This window comes from Cryptomeria japonica, chromosome 3 (genome assembly GCF_030272615.1).
Source record: "Cryptomeria japonica chromosome 3, Sugi_1.0, whole genome shotgun sequence".
Lineage (NCBI taxonomy): Eukaryota > Viridiplantae > Streptophyta > Pinopsida > Cupressales > Cupressaceae > Cryptomeria > Cryptomeria japonica.
In genome coordinates, this window is record NC_081407.1 from 303367463 (window position 1) to 303390562 (window position 23100).

Consider the following 23100-nt stretch of genomic DNA (forward strand, 5'->3'; position numbering starts at 1 on the left):
TTCCTCCATGAAATGATTGAAAATATATAGTTATGCAATCGATTGGTTGTGTCTATTGTTGGGTAGAGGCATGTTCATTTGCTAAGTCATAATCACACCACCTCAATATATTAACCGATTATGTTAATTAATGTGATCTTTAAAGAATCCGTTTATCTCCTTAATCATGCCCGATATCTTTGATATTGTAAAGTGATCAATGATTAATGGTTCAATGGTATTAAGGTTATCAGATCCTCCTTATCCGATAGTTGGCAAGGATACATGCCTTAATCCGCATCATGACCGATCTCCTTTCATCGGATGCCTTAATCATATCGTTGGAATGTCATTAATCTGATTTGTATAAGGAGTTGGATGTCCATATGGGAAGTTTAGTTGTCTTAATAAATATTATATTTATTGTTACTTATTTATTTATTTATATTATTATAATTTTATTATTTATTTTTATTTGAATATTTCAGGAATATTATTAGTAATAAATATTAATAGATATTAATTAAATAATACATTTAATAAATAAATAAATTTCAAATAGTAATTCGTTGTTATTATTATATTAATTAATAGTAATAATTACTTCATTTAGGATATATATAACGATCAAGGAGGGGACATGACACATGATTTGACCAGCAACCTTCACACATCATTACAACACTAGAAAAAATCTAATAAAAATTTGGTTGCAGAAGAAAAGAGTGCAATAGAAGCACAAAATACAAGTAATATGACTGATAGATCCTAGAAATCCAAGAGATCCAAGAGAATAACATTTTTTGAACTTGTTCGATACTCTGGTTAGAGGGCAACAAGAGGAAAAACAAAGAGCACAAGAACAAAATCAGTACTTAAGACTTTTGACAAAATTACTGGCTCGGCAGTTAGGAGTGAATATTGGTGCAAAAATGCAAATAATGGAGGCAATAATGGTCAAGGAGAAAACTCAGTTCATGATGAAAATGCAAATCAGCAAACAAAAACAATAACTTCTAGACCTCTTATGCCTGCCTTTCCACCTAGGAATCAACCATGGGTTGACAATACACCCCAAATAACAAATTTACAAAATCAGTTTAGGCTTGATAGGAAGAGTGGACGTCTAGAGTTTTAGGATGCCATTTCATTGAAAGATTATACTGATGTTAGAATGAAACATAGACCTCGTGTTGCTGGTAGATCACAAAACGACAATCTGCAAAAAAGGTTGGGAAGTTAACCCTTCCTTATTATGATGGCTAAAGACAACAACTTGAGCTTGAGTTCAGAAAGTAGACACTTTCCAGCATAAGCTTATGCTAGAGGAAGAAGCAATCAAATATGCAACAATACATCTAGATGATATTGTGCACGTATGGTGTCATCAGGGGATGATAACCATGGGACAAGATCAGATTACCTCTTATGCAGAGTTCACAAAGAGACTTGTTGAGAGGTTTGACAAGAAAGATCGAGAGTTGCATTTTAAGGAGTTGGCGCAACTGAAGCAGTGGGGTTTTGTAGACACATATGTAGCTGATTTTAAGAGGCTTGCGATGCTCGTCACAGGAATTTCAGAGAGGAGACTCATTATACTTTTTATATATGGCTTGACAGATCCCTTGAGAGGTTGGATTAAATCTCTCAATCCATCTACCTTGCAGGAAGCCATCAAGAAGGCTAGAGACACGGAGGCTTCTACTTCTAGAAGCAAATTTCAGTCAAAGGGATTCCCTCATAAGAAGGTAAGGACAAAAAACAATTTAATAGGGAATCACATCAGCATGTAATGATTCTAACAGATAGGATAGTGAGCAACTTAATGACCTTCGGAGGAAGAAATTGTGCTTCCATCATAGAGAACCTTGGGACCCATCTCACAAGTGCAGTGAGAAGGCCTTAAAGGCTAAGCAATTGAAATACTTTTTCTTCTAAGAATTTGCATTAGAAAAATCAGAACAACAATCAGATTCAGAGAGTAGTGATGGGGAAATCTCATCAGAAGAGGAGCAAAAGAGTGATGGTATCATTGCCCAACTCTCTAGTGTACAAAAGATAGTTACATTCAAGGTGAGAATTGTGTTACAGGGGCAGAAAATCATAACTCATATTCATACAGGCGCTACTCAAATCTTCATTGATAAGGTCTTTGTGGCTAGGAGAAGCTTACAAACAGAAGAACATGATGTATTTGAGGTCAAGGTAGTTGATGGGTACAAACTTTCTTGGACTTGAAAGATATCTAATTTGAGCATACAGTTGGGTGATTATGAGTTGACGGATGAATTCTATGTGGATAATATTGGGGACATGATGTGGTCTTAGGGATGCATTGGATGTTATCTCTTGTAGAGTTCTCTTTCAATTTGCAGAAAATGGAAAAGAAGTTTGAATCCAATGGCAAGAAGAAAGTGCTCAGAGGACTATCAAATGGGGGTCCTAGAGTTGTATCCTTCAACAAGATGGAGCAATTGATTAGACATAATTAGGTGAAGTGGGTAGTAGAGTGTCTTATCATGCCTACAATAGCAGATCAACCAAAGAACAACTAGCATCCTGATATTCAAAAGTTGCTATCAAAGCATAGCAAGGTGTTTGGGATTATTCCACATGGAGTACCTAGAGAGGGGGATAAAAATTGTTATATATCTGGAGGAGGGTGTCAAAGAAATGATTACTATGCCGTATAGACATCCTAGGAGACATAACGATGAGATAGAGAAAGTTACTAAGGAGTTACTAGAGATGAGGCACATGAGATCCAACAAAAGCCCGTTTGCATCAGCAATGGTTTTGATGAAGAAAAAAGATGGGACAATGTGAATGTGCATTGATTACAAGGCAATTAATAAGAAGACAATAAAAAACAAGTATCCCATTCCTAGAATTGATGAGGTTGATTGATGAGTTGCATTGGAGCTTATTACTTTTTGAAGATAGATTTGAGGTTAGGCTACCATTGGATTGGTATGAGGAAAGAGGGCATAGAGAAGACAGCATTCAGATGTCACTTTGGACACTTTGAGTTTTTGGTGATGCCCTTTGGTTTGGCAAATGCACCAACTACTTTCCAAAGTTGTATGAATCAGGTATTCAAAAAAAATATAACGAAATTTAAATTGATTTATTTCTATGATATCCTAATTTTTAGTAAGACATGGGAAGAGCATATGAGACATCTTGAGAAGGTCTTTGACCATTTTGGAGAGTACAAATGTGATTTTGTTATAATAGAACTTCTCTACCTTGGTCACATCATTAGTGCAAAAGGGGTGAGAGTGGATCTTGAGAAGATCAAGGCTATAGTTGAGTGGCATAAATCTATGAGTCTCACTTAGCTTAAGGGATTCTTTGGTCTGGGCAGTTTCTACAAGAGGTTTCTTAAGGGTTTCTGTGATAACCCTCTACTGTATCACCTGGTGTAAATCTTATAAAATACCCCAATAAAAATAATAGCATATATCACTGAGTCCAGTAAAAATATATAAAATGAAGAGATCAATTATTAAAATAATGTTAATATATTAAATTATGTTAATATATTAAAATAGGAAATAAATTATTAAATAATGTTAATAAGGTTAATATAAGAAATAAATGATTAAATAATGTTAATATATATTTAATATATTAAATGATGAAATAAATTATTAAATAATGTTAATAAGGTTAATTATTAAATTGAGATATTATATAAGCTAAGTTCATTTGAGATATTATATAAGTTAAAGTTTATTATATACTGTTAATTATATTAAATGGGATTGAGATTTTAAAAAAAAGGGAAGAGTTCTGCCACGGTTACCCCCCGTGGGAAGTGGTGGGACGGGAATCGCAGCCTAGGCTGCGACCACCGTCACATCCCTTCCCACGGAAGGGACCCGTGGTGGGATGCAACCCTTCCCCTCCACGGGGTATAAAGTAAGACAACCGCAAAGCAAAGGAGGAGGCACGGGGGAATAAGGGAAAACGGAAGGTATAGGAAGCTGCGCCAACAGTTTGCGAGAAAGGTAAGTGGTTAAGTTTTACACCACAAGAATATATGCGTGTGGATGTGTGTGCCACACACACACATATATGTTTATAATGGATCTGTCTCTTTGACAGAGTTATAGTTTTATAATAATATTGTCTCATGTATATGTAGCAATATATATATGTATGTATGCAGGATATTTGTATGTATATAGGATCAATATTAGTAATTAAGAAATATGTAGAGGCAGGCATAAATTATAGATTAAAAAAAGATAATAAAATATAAAATGCTATATGAATAACAATAATTTGGCTATGTGATGGAGGCTATTGGGAGAAAATTCCCTTAGCCTAATTCAGGGATTATGATAATCCCTGGTAGGCAGTATATATTGAGTACTCATATGCATATATGTTAAAGGCTTGGGTGTCGGAAGCTCACCCAAGAAGAGACGGATCTTGCCGGTCCTCTCTAGTAGACTTGGTTGATAAGATGCATCATCCAAGGCAAGGAATTGATCATATATGACGATCTTCCTTGGTAGGCTTGGATGTAAGATGCTAATCCAAGACGGGAATCGAATTATCCATCGATTTCCCTGGTAAGGCTTGGAACCATGATGGGTTCCAAGAGGGCAGGCATTACAACCGCCTAAGGACATATCTCAATACTTCATTCGTATCATTTTTATTACCTAAGAATTGAGATTAGTTTTAATTAAGTAATTGAAGTTTAATTGCAAATTAGATTAGTAAAATATATTTTGTTGCATTCTAACAATCTGTTTTGCAGGAAAGTGATCTCTAACTAGTAGGGACATTACAGTTACAGACTGCAACTCCGCTTGCTAACTTGACAAAGAAGGGAGCTTTTGAGTGGTCCTATTCAACACAAAAGTGTTTGAGCACTTCAAACAGGTGATGTCTACATGTCCCATGTTGGCAATACCAAATTACTCTAAATATTTTGAGTTGGAGTGTGATGCCTTAGAATAGGGGATTGGAGATGTTTTGATGCAAGAGTAGCACCCCATAGCATTTGAGAGCAGAAAACTAAGAGATATGGAGAAGACTTACTCTATCTATGATAGGAAGATGTTGTGCGACATTCATGCCTTCACCAATTTCAGACCCTATCTAGTGGGGGGTAAATTCATCATCAAAACAGACCACAATAACATCAAGTATTTCATGAACCAACAAGATCTAAATGACAATCAGCAAAAAGTGGGTTAGTAGACTAGAGGCATATGATTTTGACATTGTATATGTCAAGGGAAAAAAGAATTGTAGTTGTTGATGCACTTTCCAAGAGGCCTCACTTATGCTCACTGGTTGAGATTACTGTAGATTGGAGAGAGTTGATTTCAACAGAGTATGCTAAGGATTCTTGGGTAGCAAGGATTGTAGAAGGCACTATCAATGTTGATAGTTACACAATGATCAATGAGTTGATCATTTATAAGGAAAGGATTCATTTGCTGCCTACTTCACAGCTTAAGGTGAAGATATTAAGAACTTTTCATAGTGCACCTATGGCTGATCACCTCGGATTCTTCAAGACTTACAAGCAAATCTGGGAAACGTTCACCTAGAAAGGACTCAAACATGAAGTCCTTAAGTATGTTAGAGAGTGTCTCACTTGCCAGCAAAACAAAAATGAGCACACTTATCCAACCGGTCTAATTCAGCCCTTACCCATTCCTAATAAAAAAATGGGAATGTATCTCCATGGACTTCATTACCAAGCTACCTAAGGTACAGAGCAAGGATAGCATATATGTTGTGATTGATTGTTAGACCAAATTCGCACATTTCTTTGCTATTTCTGCAATATATACTACAAGACAAGTAATTGATTTATTTCTCAAAAAGATTTTCAGATTGCATGGGATGCCCAGGAGTATAGTAAGTGATAGGGGCAACAAGTTCCTAAGTCTCTTTTGGTAGGAACTTTTCAGATTGAGTGGGATTGAACTCATTCCTAGCATGAGCTACCACCCACGGATAGATGGACAAATAGACATAGCAAACAAATGGGTGGAAGGGTATCTCATAAATTGTGTTTCAAAACAATAGAGAGCTTAGATAAAATGGTTGCACCTTGGAGAGTATTGCTACAATTCTACTTATCACATGTTTGTCAGGGTGTCACCATTTTCGGCATTGTATGGGTATGAGGCGCCAAACTTCATTGATTTGCTCTTTGGAGACAGTACAGTGCCTAAGGAAAGGGATTTGTTACAGGAAAGTCAAGATATCATGAAATATTTAAGGATAACTTGCAGTAAGCACAGAATCAGCAGAAGCTATATGCTGATCAACATCGGGTAGAGCATAGTTTTGAGGTGGGTGACAAGGGATATTTGAGACTCCAACCATATAGATAGTCTTCTCTCAAGAAGAGTGGAGTAGAGAAGCTAAAGCCCAAGTTCTATGGTCCTTTTAAAGTCTCCATGAGGGTTGGAGAGGTCGCCTATGAGCTTGAGTTATTGGCCGATAGCAAAGTGCATAATGTGTTTCATGTGTCCAGACTCAAGAAGGCAGTAAAGCATAATGTAGTTCCCTCATCAGAGCTGCCACCATTGGATGAGGAGGGGAAGTTGATCTTGATTCTAGAGGCTATCAAAGACTACAAGGAGCATACTATACGAAAGAGAATCATGCAACTTGCGAGAATGAGCAGATTGTGCAGCATCCAGAGTTGTTATTGCTTGGGGACAAGCAATTTTGGGAAGAGTAAACTGTAATGTCCCTTACCTAATCAGTTTAGTATGGTAAAATGTTAGCCTAATCAGCAGGTTCCATAGGCTTATGAGTTAGGGTTAGGGTACTCATGGTGACAATTTATCAAGCAAGTTGCTAGTGTTAGGTGTTTATTTGAGCTTTGATGGTTAAGATGTGCATAGCACCTTTTTCCAGAGTAGTTTTGGATTATTTCTTCCATACTATTTTTAGTAAATCAATTTTGGGTACCAACTGAGCCAATTGTCAATGTGACTATTTTTAGGTATGTCGGTGGAAGTAGTTAATATTGATATCTCAATATTTGTTATAGTCCAATGCATTTAAATTAAATAACAATAAGTTATTAAATAATAAAGTTAAATTAAGATAGAATTTTATCATTATTTTCAATTTATTCAATAAAAGACTATAAGGGCGCCAAATATTAAAGTGAAGTGTTTTATTTTATTAAAGGGAGCCTTTTTGGGATGAGCACCACTTTGGAGAGACAAGGTTTTAAAATATAATTTAAAAAATGACTCCTTGGCTTGGGCATAGCTTCCTGCAAAGATATAAAAGCAAATTCTAAGAGCTCATTTGGCAAGTTGGATTGGATATTTGTAAATCTTTTTTGCTGGTTGAACTTGTTTAGCTTGAAGCTTTGTGAGGACGAAAATTCTTGGAGAGAAAATCTTCCACATTGGTGAGAGACCCAACCTGGAGGATTCTAGTGGTTTCATTTAAAAATCACATTGGAGCCTTAATGGTGATTTGATTCAATCTTTGTCTTCAATTTCAAAGATTCATATCATTGGAGTTTGTTTATAGAGGCGGATTGAGGAGAGACAATGAGTTCATTGCAGAATAGACGCCATTTTGAGCAGGTCGTACTCTTTCATTCCTAGGCGTACAACCCTAGGAAGGATGTGTGAATTGGGTAAGAAGGCTGATAAGGTTTTGGGCAGGGTTTTGTGACTTTTTGGAGGCATTTGGGCCTGCTTCAGCATATTATTCATTTCATAGCCTTTGGAGGGTTTCCTGGAGTGTGGTGTCCCATTTCACCATTGTCAGTTTGCAGATTTCAATGTCAAGTCAAACACTATATTGCTGGAGTTAATGGGTATGCTTGAAATGTATTTGTACTTCATTTTAGCTATTTGGGTATTGCCCAATTTGATGATATGGTGTACTCTCTATTCTGAAAATAAATCTAGTTCTCTTTTCCTGGGGAGTTTTCTATATATTGTCATTTCCTAACTTATTATATTGCTGCAAGTATTATTTGACACATTTTCCTACAACAACAAACACTCAAAAACAAAAGGCAAAAAACAAAACAAGGGTCTATGTTACATTGACCCTCTTATGTTTCATGTTCATATAAAGTCGCTTAAAACACCCTTGGTCCAACAATGAATTTATTAAATACTAATAATCCTGATTGACTTCGGAATATTCAATATTTAATTAAATAATTATTTTTATGACCTTTCTAAACAATTAAAATTAATCATCATTAAATTTACTTTATTTTTAACAACATAATTTTAATTATTTCTTTATATTCCAAGGTCAAATAAAAGGAGACATTGCAGTCCTCCCTTCCCAGAGATTGCTTGTCCTCGAGCAATGCCAACTCAAACTCCAAATTGCCATGCTAATCCAAGCTGAATCCAAACATGATCCCAAAGTCCCAAGTAAGCCTAGGAAATCTACAACACCATCTGTTCAAAACACAGTCTTGCTGGATACCTATAAAAGAGACCTCCTAAAAAACACTTTTAAGAAGAGCAGTCCAATTTTACACAAACTTAGCCATCTCCTCAAAGAATTGCCCATCGAAGAACACAAACCTAGGCACCAATGGAGCAAGCTCATCATAAGCTAACTCATTCCAAGCACCTTACACTTCCCCATAATAATTTTCATTGAAACTAAATGTGCTGCTCCAAATATAAGTGCAAGTTGAAAGAAGTGGTAACATTGATTTGGTGCCCAAACATCCAACCAACACCCAAACTAAATAGTCCAACCAATCAATATCTCCATCAGAAGTCCAAAACTATCTCTGACAATGAGCTGATTGGATTGAAATCGCCCAAATATGCAGCTGTGAAAATTTGAATTTTCAAGTTGCAACATTTGCAAAGAAAAACAATCATTGTAGAACTAATAATCTTGGCCAAAATAAACAATTTGTTTGTGCCCCTGGCTAGAAGTGTCTTCTCAAAAGTCACCAACTCAGTAGGAGACCAAGTCTCACTCATAATCTCCCTCCTTCACTTGCAGTAACTCAAATGGACTCCTACGAAATCTACAATAAGAGGTAACAGCAGCAACATAATCGCTTTTAAGGTACATAAGCTCCCATGGAATATTTCTTCCATCATCATTAGTCACCAATAGCCCCGTAAACGACCTTGTGCATAAACCCCAACACAAAGAATAACTCCACCATGCTGATGCTGCACTACTGTGATTTCCATGTGACATCCACCAAGAGTGCATTTAAGGACGCTTGTAGAATCAACATCAATGGTATCTACACTATCACTCCATAACCCAAGGTCAACTGTCAATCCAAGATGATCCAAATCACAATAGTCCACTGCAAAAAATAAACTATCAGCAAACCTGGGTGACCCAAAAGAAAACTCAACTGGATACACCTCATTACCACAAACTACGACTGGATCATCATAAATCCTCAAAGTGGAAGGATATGCATCACGCATTAAATCAACATAAATAATCACACTCAAAGAATTGAAATAACAATCCTATGCATTCAAACACATGCAATCAGCTACTAATATCAATGCAAAGTCTGAAAATCTCTTGATCGGCGTGTCATAGGACAGCCACTAATCATCAATGTGCACGCTGAAAATCTTTGAACCAAGTCTGGAAATTCTCCAATTTGTTGCATACTAATGGAATTGTGCCAACTCATCAATCTAGGAGTATGAAGAATCTAATCATTAGCTAGCAATGATTGATATATAGCAGGATCAAAATTGGGTGTCTTCAATGTCTCATCTAGTAACCATCTCAAACAAATGATGTCCAAGGCACCCTGTGCATTATCAATATGTAGTATCATACTTGAAGGTGTTCTCTTAACTTCCATTATCAGCCCTTGAATAAGATCTGTTGTCATGATTACTTATAATTGATATTTGAAGACTTCTAAATTTATATCAGACTTGTATACTATCGGATCTGCTGCAATATCCATGTTTTTTGGATGCATGAGGGTTTCATAATTTCCAATCTTTAGTACTACTGATCAGCATTCTGATATTGACATTTGGCATATATACTTCAGATTTCATATTTATTTTAGTTTGCACCATCAGAAAATTCAATAGAAAATTGCATGTTTCCTAAGGTTACCAGCTGGAGACATTGCATTTAAAATATCAACATGGATGCACTCTGTAAAAATGAAGATAGCTTGAGAGGAGTATCAAAGAAAAACAGCCATGAAATCAAAATAGAATTGCATTGGATGGAATGAAAACAACCAGGTTAAACATTTCATCTTTGAAAAATATGTTGAAGGGAAGGAAACATACAATTTCACTTGCACTTGCAGTGCGCCCATTCACAAGAACCTGTAACAATTAAGGCATGCATAAGATATTTATTTGCATATGGAAAGAAGAAAAACTCAACGGATGTCTAATTCTAAGAAAAATATAGGATGCATAAGAACAATGAGGAAAAACCATTAAAAATAGAGTAACAAGCTTCACCCTATTAGTTAATAATTGTCCATGCACATAATACAGCTCAATATTCATTTTTACAACTAAGTTGACCAATTGAGCTAATGAAAAAATTCAAAGAAAATCTTTATTTAATAATTAGAAGCAAGCGAATATTCACCAGTGTGGAAAGGAATTGCATCTATGCTTCATTACTCTCAAAAACATTAATACAACAACAATAAATCCCATGGCACTAGGAAGAACAAATGTGGTGAAATTGGACATGCCTGACTCTACCTAACACTCAAGTATGTCACACTAAATATAGCACTCCAAACTGGCTATATCACATCCTTGCATTGAGGAATCCCTCACCTCCCTTCCATGTTACAAATCTCAATGAAAAGCTCACATTATTGGCTTCTTTCTTGCTACCAACAATTCTTTAGCCTTGAATGTCGGGGTTTCTATGTGCCATCAACCACCTCCTAGGATTGTTAGCCTTGTATCCTTACCTCTAGACTCTCCTCAACAAGCATTCTTCATTTTCTAAATTGGTTCTCCCATTGCAATCAATGACCTTTTCATTAGCTCCTCCAATGTGTCTTGAAACATGGACACTTGAGGAGTTTTTTGTTGGGATTACGGTGTCTCAACCTTAGATTCCTAACATGTTGAATTATTTAATTAATTGCCACATATATTGTTATATCCTGTGTTTCTAACTTTCTATTCTCATGTCATCTTTGTGGGACCTCTTCGTAAAGTGGCATCCTACATGGAAAGTGAGACTATGACATGGATTCCTACTTTCTAGGAAGTCAGTGCCCACTTTAGAGGTCCTACATTTTAGGGTATTAGTATCATAAGATGTGTTGGGACTATGACAAGTTTCCATTATGACTGTGATGGTTACTAGTTCAATGAAAGAGTCATGAGGCGTTGATGTTTGGCAGTTGGCATTTATGGTGGAGTTCACTTTTTGACAAGTGGTGTGGGCTAAGGAAGGTGCCTACTCTTGTTTATGGCAGTTTCTATGTTGAACATGCATTGCATTAGGCAAGATGACCATTTTGGATGAGATGGGTGTTACTGCTTTGCAAGTTACTATGTGCAACGTGTCATGGGAATGGCAAGTTGTTTTTGACACCACTTACCTCTTAGGCATGGAAATTGGTCTTAGAAACCATGGGTGCCTAGATTTTCATGTTAAGCTCCATAAAAATGTTGGTGCCTTAGTGTATTTTATGAGACAGGTTGATTATTTTCTGAGATGCCATTACTCTGTAATAATTACATTCTTAGCCTTTAGACTGAGTTTATATTGATTTCAATTGGCCAGTTTTGGAAGGCCTAAAATTTACTTCTTAAACTGATGCAGAGCCTTGTGGAGGTTTGAGTTTGATAAGATAACTTCTTGGACACAACCCCAAAACTGAAAGGACCAACTTGATATCTGATTCACAACAACCTCAAACACTACACAAGGCTCTAAACATCAGTGAAAGCATTCAAGGTATGGTGGACAACTCATCTCACAATTCTAAGCCTTAACCCTTCAAGGCTTCAACACACACTCACGAGTCATAATTGGACACAGTATGAAGAACAATGGGCAGTGATTAGGGAGCCTTTGAACATGGTTAGAATAACCTTTGAAGACCCCAAATGAGTTTTGATTTGACCACAACCTTCTTGCTAAGGTTTACCACAACATAGGTATCAATTAAGCCTAGTAGCCCTTCCACGATATACAGTCCCAATACATCAAATCACAAAAGGAGTAGACACCACTTGTCTACATGAAATGTCATCATTCAACAAGATCTAAAACATGTCACAAACTTAGGCATTGGTACTTTGGACTGTCCTTGGGAACCAATGCTGTCCTACTAGCCCTAGAGCCCCAATTAGGTCACTTTTACAAAGCAACAGCCCTTTAGATTGTCCAAACAATCACTCCACCACTTGGAACACCTTCTAACAACCTTCAAACCACCAAATCCACCAACATTTGGGGTCCAAATACTTTCAATTCTGCCCAGTTCACACAACTTAGACAATTTCATAACCCACATGAGAATGTCAGGTTAAACTTGCTTGGATCTCTCTCCACCCATCGCAACCATCTCTGCAACTTTCAAAATCTTATAGTATACTGTTAAACTTGACATTCCCCCAAATTGTGTGATTTTTGGGTCAAGGAATGTCAAGTTATTGCAACATTTGTCCAAAACCCTAGGTTAAGAGGGTTTGCAAACCCGGTAGGAAATAAAAGATTGGTTCTCACTCCAAACTGCACCAAAACACTTCAAACCACTTTGAGAGGGAAGTTAATTCACTATTCTAACATGCCAAGTACATTTCTTGTCTGCACCAATCCGAACAAGTGAATGCCAACCGACTGTTACACGTTTTGTAGGAAAATCAAAGAGAATGGAGTGATGATTTTGTATTTTTTCAACAACCAACATTACAATCACAACCCCAAGGGTCTTATAGACGTTTGACACCACCCTCCAACTGGCCCAACTGATTTTTGAATTAGTTGGCCGTTGGAAACCACTTTGGCAAATATTGTCAACTTTGACAACAAAAGTTGCAAAGTTTTTCCAACTTTGACATACATAATCAAAAACCCTCAAAACACCCTACAACCATTACATAGAGGCTACACATGCCTCAAAAACATGATTTCCAATTATGTCTTTCCACATTTGGATGACTGTTGACCATAGTTGACCAACTAGGTCCTCATAGGATACAATGAACAAAAGTGACATCAAGGCCTTACATTATGATCAAAACATTATGAAATGGTCCACATGACCTTATTACATCATAGAGACACGAAAAACACAAAAGCAAAAGACAGTGGGTCTTCATGAGCCTCCTAGGTGCTCCTGCACCATACTCCCGAGGGGTAGAAAAGCTCAAGTCCCTTGAGGAACCAAGTCAGCAACAAAAGTGCCATGCTTCAATATGTCTTCTTCACTCATCCAAGTGGCATCTTTCGCAAGTAGGCAACTCCATTTGACAAGGTACTCCTTGTAGGTCTTCTTTCTAGTCTTCTTGATCAGCTTGGTGTCCAATATGCTCTCCAACTTCAATGGTTGGCTAGGTGGTAGATGCTTAACCCACCCTTCATCTCCTTTTGTTCACAAACCTGCATCCAAACCTACAATATTATCACCTTTATAAGGAAACAAATCGGAAACATTAAAGATTGGGGATATGGCTAAGCCTTGAGGAAGTTCAATCTCGTTGGCATTAGGACCAAATTTGTGGACAATCCGGCAAAGACCAATCTTCTGCACGAGCAACTTTGTTGGCTGACCCTTAGCAAGCCTCTCTTTTTGCAAATGTGCCATCACCAAGTCCCCCACTTTATACTGTACATCTCGCTTCCTCTCATTGGCTTTCTCCTTGTACTTCTTTGTATTCTTTTGGAGAGTCTCCCTTACTCTATCATGTATGTCCTTCATTGTCAATGCAAAGTCTTCTCTCTGAGCACTCCTTCTCTCCAATCCTTGTAGATCCCTGAGTTCTAGAATCCCTCTTGGGTGAAGCCCATATACCACCTCAAAAGGACTCCTCCCTGTGCTTCTATTAGTAGAGTCATTGTAAGCAAACTCTGCTTGAGGGATGATCATATGCCATGCCTCTCCATGTTGCTTTGTGAGACACCTAAGAAGATTCCCCAATGACCTATTCACCACCTCAGTTTGGCCATCTATCTGAGGGTGATAGGCTGAGGTGAAAGACAACTGAGTTCCCAATTTCTTCCACAAAGTACGCCAAAAGTGGCCCACAAACTTGGGATCCCTATCAATCACAATGTTGAGAGGCAAACCATGTATTCTAACAATCTCTTTGAAGAATAAGCCAGCAATATGGAAAGCATCATTAGTACATTTACATGGCAAAAAGTGAGCCATCTTACTAAACCTATCCACCACAACAAAGATGCTATCAAAACCCCTTTGAGTCCTAGGAAGACCCAAAACAAAATCCATACTAATACTCTCCCATGGCCTATTAGGAATAGGGAGTGGTTGATATAAATCTGCATTGGATGATGTTCCCTTAGCCCTTTGGCATATACTGCAACCTTCAACAAATTTTCTGACATCTGATTGCAACTTTGGCCAAAAATAGAATCTCTTCACTTGTTCTAAGGTCTTGTCGAGCCCAAAATGGGCCCCCAAACTGCCAGTATGCTTCTCCTTTATAATGTTCTCCCTCATGGAGCATCTAGGGACACACAATTGGCTCCCTTTGAACAACAACCCCTGCTGCAAAAAAACTTAGAAAAATCAGTATGATAGGAATCAGAAAATTGAGCACAAACCTCATATATCTCCTTCAAGTCTTCATCAGCCTTGTACATTTGCTTGAGGGAATCAATCCCCACACTTTGCAATTGGATTTCTTGAACCATGCACACCCTCCTACTCAATGCATCTGCCACTTTATTGGCCTGCCCTTTCTTGTGTTTGATGGTGCATGTGTAGGCTTGAAGATGTTCAACCCACTTCATATGCTTGTGATTAAGTTTTTCCTGTCCATTTAAAAAACTGAGAGCATGATTGTCAGTGTAAACAATGATTTCTTTAGGCAAAAGCTAATGCCTCCATTTCTTCAAGGCTTGCACCATTGCATACAACTCCAAATCATATGTGGAGCATTTATTTTGGCATCATTGATTTTTTCACTAAAGAAAGCCACCGGTCTGCCCTCTTGACTCAAGACAGCCCCAATGGCTAGATTACTAGCATCACACTCCACTATGAACAACTTGTTAAAATCAGGCAAAACAAGGATGGGCTGTTGTGCTACCCTCTTTTTCAGATATTCAAAAGCTTCATTTGCTTCAATGGGCCAAGAAAACTTACACTTTTGTCCTCCTTTGATGGTGTCTAGGATAGGTGCACATATATGACTGAAATTTTTAATGAACTTTCTATAAAATGTTGCCAAACCATGAAAGCTCCTTACATCACCTATTGTCCTTGGTGTTGGCCATGACAAAAGAGCCTCAAACCTTGCTGGATTCATCTTCAAATTCCCTTGTGAGATCACAAAACCAAGGTAGACAAGTTCCTCCTTCATGAAGACACACTTCTCCATGTTGATCATCAATTTTTCATCATGCAACTTCTTCAAAACCAGGTTCAAGTGCTCCAAATGCTCCTCATTTGTCCTGCTAAACACAAGTATATCATCAAGATAAACCACAACAAATTTACCAATGAAGTCTTTCAATACCTCATTCATGAGGCGCATAAATGTGCTTGGGGCATTGGACAGCCCAAATGGCATCACCAACCACTCATAGAGACCTTCATTTGTCTTGAAGGCAGTCTTCCATTCATCTCCTTGCCTTATCCTAATTTGATGGTACCCACTCTTGAGATCAATCTTGGAGTAATAACAAGCCCCTCCCAAACAGTCCATTAGGTCTTCAATTCTAGGCATAGGGAACCTATATCTTATAGTAATCCTATTGATTGCCCTAGAATCTACACAAAGTCTCCACTTACCATCCTTTTTAGGTGCTAAGACTGTTGGGACAGCACATGGACTAAGACTCTTTCTCACCAAACCCTTATCCAGCAACTCTTGTACTTGCTTGGCAATCTGTAATGTCCATACTAGTTAGGGATCACTATCCTGCAAAACAGATTGTTAGAAATACAACAAATATACATATATAACTAATTTAACTTGCAATTTAACCTTAAAATACTTAATTAACACTAATCACAATTCTTATCTAATAAAAAGGATACGAATGCCATACAGAGATATGTCCTTAGGCGGCTGTGAAGCTCGCCTTCTTGGAACCCATCTTGGTTCCAAGCCATCCAGGAAATCAAAGGTGAATTCGATTCCTGTCTTGGATGTAATTTCTTACACCCAAGCCATCCAGGAAATCAAAGGTTAATTCGATTCCTGTCTAAAGGTTAATTCGATTCCTGTCTTAGATGTAACCTCTTACACCCAAGCCATCCAAGGAAGACCATATGTCAATTCCCTGCCTTGGATGATGCATCCCATCATCCAAGTCCTCAGAGGAGACCGGCCAGATCTGTCTCTTCTTGGATGAACTTAGTCAACCAAGCCATATATATGCATATAGATATTCAATATATATACTGCCTACCAGGGATTATCATAATCCCTCCATTAGACTAAGGGAGTTTCCTCCCTATAGCCTCCATCATGTAATCCATTTATATTACATTTTACAATTTATTACTATTTTTCATTCCATAATCCATATTTACATATTCCTAATTTAAAATGTATTCCCTAACATATGTTCAGAAAATATCCATTAGCCCAAAATTCACATTTATTTATTAACGTATATTCCTAACTAATCATTGAAATGTATTCATTAACATCTAAGAACCATTCATTAACATATGTATTAAAATGTTCATTACTTATATTCATCAACATATGTATTAAAATATTCATTAATATATGCATTAAAATATTCATTATTAATATTCACTAATATATATATTAAAATATTCATTATTAATATCCGTTAATATATATATATTAAAATATTTATTAACTATATTCATTTAAATTACTAATTCTATATATATATATATTTTATAAAGAACTACTCTGCAGTAAAACATATGGTTTAATACTATCTAAAAATATATATATATATAAATCAATTATATTTCCTATAATATAAATGACTAGCACTGCCATTTACCAAAGCATTGATCCTTTATTCTACCTAATGGTTGTGATGGCAGACAAATCTGACATGCATCAAATATGGTCTGCCACATTATGTGAAATTAAGTAGGAATGCCTTTATATTAGTATTACTATTATACATATTGTTGTAGACTTATGTTAATATTATTATTATTAAATTCTGCCTACAACATTATCGGGCTACATATATTAAGCATACCACCCAGAACAGGGATGTTACTGCTGGTTACTTAATAACAGTTCTGATCTGCCCTGATCGGTGCTGCAGATAATACCTTTCTCCCTCCCCCCTCCTTTATGATTTCAGTGCCCTTATGTATCCACTACCCTCAAATGGTTACGTCTTGAAAGTCATACCTTTCTCTCCTTCATACCTCTTCACAAGAGATCGTGGCTCTTCACCATTATTATCGTTACCTAATCCTTATCATCGGTTTGTGCTTAATATTATTGATGGCTTAACTGTTGCTACTTTACTTCAGTCGTGCCTCTTTCATAAGTAAATTGTTGAACTAATTATATGTTAACTTGTTAGTATTAATGACTAATCCTTCGTAATTGTTAGTGCTTTCTATCAACTAATACTTCCGTGTGTTCCCACACTTGCTGATCATACATTATGTCATTATCGATTTATATTATTGACAATATTGTTAATTGCCACTTAGCCTTCTTACTAATTGATATCGATCACCGTCATAGCTGATGACTAGTTGCAGAATTGGAATTCAGAATGTTGTCGATTTGGTAAGGAATGATATTTGATTATGTTCTTGGAGTATCGATATCTCCATACTCCCTTGATGACTTGTATGGTCGTCCATTATAAGTTTATCTCAAATTGATATCTTTCACACAATAAATGTCTTGTATTATTCCCCTCTATGCCAACGATATTGAAGATATTTGGATATGATACTTGCAATAGATTTGTTGAGTGTATGTGGATTTCACATGGATTACCTTTGTTGAGGCTAATACAATTTTTTGGAATATTATCAGTCATAATTATTAATTAAATGATAATATAAATAAATAAATTTCAAATAATCATTTCTTGATAATTATTATATTAAACCATAATTGTTTCATTTAGGATATATATAGATAAAACGATCAAGGAGGGGACATGACACAATCTCCTCATTCTGAGATGGGGTTATCTTGTAGGCTGGTTTGTTTGGCAATGTAGACCTTGGTATGAAGTCAATCTGATGGCTTATGTCCCTAATAGGTGGCAATGTATTAGGCATCTCCTCCACCATGATACCCTTGTATTTTTCCAGCAACTGCTGCACCTTCTTGGGTACTTCTTCCTCACCGTGGCCATGCAAATCAAGACTGTCTTTGGGTTTCAAAATCAAAGCATACCCTTGGGTTCCTTCCTCCTTTAGGGTATCTAGAAACTCTTTCCCACTCACTATCATGACACTTGACCCAATGTGTTTATCCACACTCTCATCCAATAAAGGATCCATTTTTTATTTTCTTCCATTTTTTGTTATGAGAAAGGAGTTTGTTTTCCAATCATGTTGGGATTGTACATCATATTGCCATGGACGCCCTAACAACAAGTGGCAAGCATCCATGGGGATTACATCACATAAAATTCTATCCTTATACTCCCCTATCTCAAACTCTACCCAAGATTGTTCATCCACTAAGACTTGCTGCCCCTTATTCAACCATGACACTTTGTAGGGGTTAGCATGAGGTAATCTTTTCAATTTCAATTTGTCTACCATCTCTATGGAAACCAAATTCTCAATGGAACCTGAATCAACTATTACCTTACATATTTTACCATAGGCCTTGCATGTGGTTCTGAATAATGTCTTTCTCTGAGGGGGTTCCTTCACTTGAGGCACCTTCAACATGGTTCTCCTCATCATCAAGCTTTCTCCATCATGGGTCAAGGCTGCACTTCCAATTGGGGAATTGACACTTTGGCAATCATCTTCTTGAATCAACTGGTTCCTTCTCTCTCCTCCATGAGATTTTGAGGCTTTCTCAGGACACTTGCTTGCAGTGTGCTCTATTTGGTTGCAATTGAAGCATCTCCCTGTGAAGACGCTTGGACCTCTCCCTGGTCCTCCAAACCTACCCCATCCATTGGGTCTCCTTCCTCTAAAGCCTCCTCTTGAACCTGAGTCTCCTCTCTATTCTTGTTGGCTAGAATCACCTTGGGGTTTTTGAGACTGACCTCTTCCCCGAAAATTTCCTTTTTATCTGAAGTTCTTGCCTCCTCTTCCCCTACCGTATTGTTCACCTTTCCTTCTCAGCTTATCCTCTACCCTCAAAGCCATTTGAAAGCATTCATCTACTGTTTTAGGAGTCATCAAACTCATCTCATCTTGAATGTTGAATTTGAGTCCATTCAAGTACCTAGCAACCTTTTCCTTTTCATCTTCATGGTGCCCTGATCTCAAACTTAATTTGTGGAATTCCTCTCTGTAGGAAGCCACATCCAAATCCTTCTATTTTAAGTTTTGCATTCTCCTATAAAGCTGCACTTCATAATCAGCAGGCATGAATCGGGCTTTGATTTTGGACACCATCCTGTCCCAAGAGTGCATCATGCTTTTTCCCATCTTCACCCTTTCACCCTGAGTATAGTTCTACCAGGTCAAAGCAGCACCCTTTAGTTTGGTCTTAGCAAACTTTACCTTCCTTTCCTCGAGCACTTCCTTGTATTCAAAATAATTATTCAGAGCATCTATCTAATCCACAAGTTCTTCAGCATTCATCTTTCCACTATAGGTAGGGATCTCCATCTTGGCCTCTAAAGAGTCTTTGCCTATTGTCTCTAGGGCTTCAAGGAATGGTTTTTGATCTACAGGTATCTCTGCCTCCTGCCATTGGGGTTCTTCTTCTTCTTCTTTCTCCTCTTCTCCATCAGAATCCTCATCTAGCCTTTTCCCTTTCTTCATTGCCTTTAGTTCAGCCTTGAGTGCCTCCTTGACTCCGGTCTTGATTATCTCTTCCATCTCTTGGAACTTCTTAACCACTTATGTGGTCATCCCCTTTGGAGGCATTATGTTAGCGTCTCGTTCACTTTCTTCTGCTGACATACACCAAGCCTCACTTCCCTACAATCAAATTGCAGAACCTTTTGGCTCTGATACCAAAATGATGTACATTGTAGAGCCTTATGGAGGTTTGAATTTGACAAGACAACTTCTTGGACACAACCCCAAAACTGATAGGACCAACTTGAGATCTGATTCACAACAACCTCAGACCCTACACAAGGCTCTAAACATCAGTAAAAGCATTCAAGGTATGGTGGACAACTCATCTCACAATTCTAAGCCTTAACCCTTCAAGGCTTCAACACACACTCACTAGTCATACTTGGACATAGTATGAAGAACAATGGGTAGTGATTAGGGAACCTTTGAACATGGTTCGAATAACCTTTGCAGACCTGTTGTGACCATTTCACACATCGCCCCATCAGGATGGGGACCCCCTCTTTTTCCTAGGTTTTGCTTTCCCTTAGCTAGGTTTTTTTTCTCTGCTTGCTAGGTGTTTTGAGTGAGTGAGTGGTCGCCTGGGCTGGGTAGATTAGGGTTTCTTTCAAAGCTGAGTGAAGCCTGGATTTGAGAAGTCATATGTTGTTTGCCTTGAACCATTAGGGTTGTCTTAGAGGAGTTTTACCTTTTAGGAGATTGAAGATGGATAGATTCTGCAAAAGAGATAAAAGGTCTCAGGTCAGGGTAGGTCAGGAGTGTTGGTTTTCGTGTCAAAGTCTTGTCTTCCTCTAAGTCAGAGTCGATTAAACTAAGTCAGTGGCCGAGGGGAGATTCAGTAGGCGATTTCAGGAATTGTGAGCATATTGGCAAAAATGTGGAAGGATATGCACCAAGGGTTGAGTTCAGGGCAAAGTCAAGTAATTCCAAAATGAATCAAGCCTGGAATCAGGATTTTCGCTATTGACCCTTCCAAAGGGTCCAGGGCGAAATTCATATTCCTCTGCTCTGCCCCTTGTCTTAAGAGCGAAATCCACTTTTCCTCCACTTTGCTCTTAGATATGACCAAGATTGTTGACTTTTGGGGCATAGTTGAGAAGGCTTTGATGCATGTTTGCCTTGGAGACGAGGTTTAAGGCTTTGAAATGGTGGAAATCAAACCAAGAATGAGAATTTCGCTCCTGACCCTTCCAAAGGGTCCAGAGCGAAATCCTCAATTTAACCTTCTTTTTGGCCTTAAGACCTAGGTTAGCCTTGCCTGGAGCTAGTTTGATGGTAGATTGCCTTGATTGAGATAGAAGGAAGTTGAATTGATCAAGTTTGAAGGAGAATGGGATGAAGGAAGTAAGAAACTAGCCAAGAATGAGGATTTCGCTCCTGACCCTTCCAAAGGGTCCAGAGCGAAAATCCTTAAAGACCTCAATGTCTTCCTTGTTCAAACCAAGTTCTTAGTTTTTAAGGCATGTTTGGAGGTGTTTGACATGTTTTTTGCCTTAGGAAGTGATAAAAGGTGGAGGAGATAAAGAATTTTAGCTTGAAACATGAATTTCGCTCCTGAGCCTTCCAAAGGGTCCAGAGCGAAATTCTTGAAAACACTCATTTTCTCCTTAGATAAGGTCAGGACCTTGGTGTGGATGCAAGGAGAGCGATGTATGTTTGCCTCCCAGAGAAGATTGGAGTTGGAAGAATCCAGAATCAAGCTCAGAAAAAGATTTTCGCTCCTAACCCTTCCAAAGGGTCCAGAGCGAAAATCTCAATGGACCTCATTTTTCTTCCTTATTTGATCAAATTCTTAGTATCCAAGGCATGTTGGAAGAAAGATGGACATGTTCTCGCCTTAGGGAATGATTGAAAGCAATAAAAGGTGGAGATTTTGTCCTAGAAAAGGAAATTCGCTCCTGACCCTTCCAAAGGGCCCAGGGCAAAATTTCACTAAACCACTTTTTTTTCCCAATTTTATGCCAAGGCAAGTGCGGACCAAGATGAATTGAGATTGGAGATGCCCTTAGGAGTGACTTTGAGTTGCTAGTAATCCATGAATTTGAAGGAATTGAGCAAAACCAAGAATTTCGCTCCTGACCCTTCCAAAGAATCCAGAGCCAAATTTCTAAAAAATCACCTATTTTCCTTGTAGGTCAAGTCAAACTTTTGGTTTTTATCGCTTGGAGGGGTGTGAAGAAGTGTGTCCTGATTGAGGTTGAAAGAATGGAGAAATAAGCTCAAAACAAGATTTTCGCTCCTGACCCTTCCAAAGGGTCCAAAGCGAAAACCCTAAAATCCATCCTACCCTCCAAATTTTGTGCCAAGTCAGGCCTAGACCAAGGTGAGAAAATCCCTTAAGATTGCCTTTGAATGATTTTTGACCACCAAAAATGTAAATTTTGAGCTAAGACTTGAATTTCGCTCCTAACCCTTCCAAAGGGTCCAAAGCGAAATTTTGGATAGGTCCTGTCCCTGGCTAGGATTTTGAGCGAATTTTCCTTTTCAAGCCTTTTGAGGATCAAGCGAATGTTGCCAGGTTGAGAAATCGATTCAAATGAGGGAGTCTAGAGGAAACAAAGTGAAAGGAATGGAGTCGAGTGAGGGTAAACAAGCAAAACATGAATTTCTCTCCTGACCCTTCCAAAGGGTCCAGAGCGAAATTCTTCAAACTACCTATTTCCCCCTTGTGTGAAGCCATGACTTTGATTCCTAGGGCGTGGTTGAGGTTGGAATGATGTTACTTTGCCCTACAAAGTGAATTGAAGTGAAGGAGATGAAGAATTAAGCCTGAAACTTGAATTTCGCTCTTGACCCTTCCAAAGGGTCCAGAGCGAAATTCACAAGATATCATTTTTCCTTCAAATTTGAGATAGGCCAGAGCAATGATGAAGGACGATTAGACTTGAAGATTGTCACAAGCTTGCATTTGGGTAAGTTTTGAGTTCACGAAGTGTGAATTTTGACCTAAAGGATGAATTTCGCTCCTGACCCTTCCA

At 37.8% G+C, this 23100-nt stretch overlaps 1 protein-coding gene across 3 annotated transcripts in view; it reads right to left on the minus strand.

The window, feature by feature from the left end:
- The window catches only part of LOC131034298 (carboxyl-terminal-processing peptidase 1, chloroplastic), a 166835-nt gene that overhangs the window by 21551 nt on the left and 122184 nt on the right, over window positions 1-23100 (minus strand). For all 3 annotated transcript variants that reach the window (XM_057965768.2, XM_057965767.2, XM_057965769.2), the window contains one exon: window positions 10266-10304. In XM_057965768.2, coding sequence (XP_057821751.2) covers window positions 10266-10304 — 39 coding nt within the window. The remainder of the gene's footprint in view (window positions 1-10265; window positions 10305-23100) is intronic.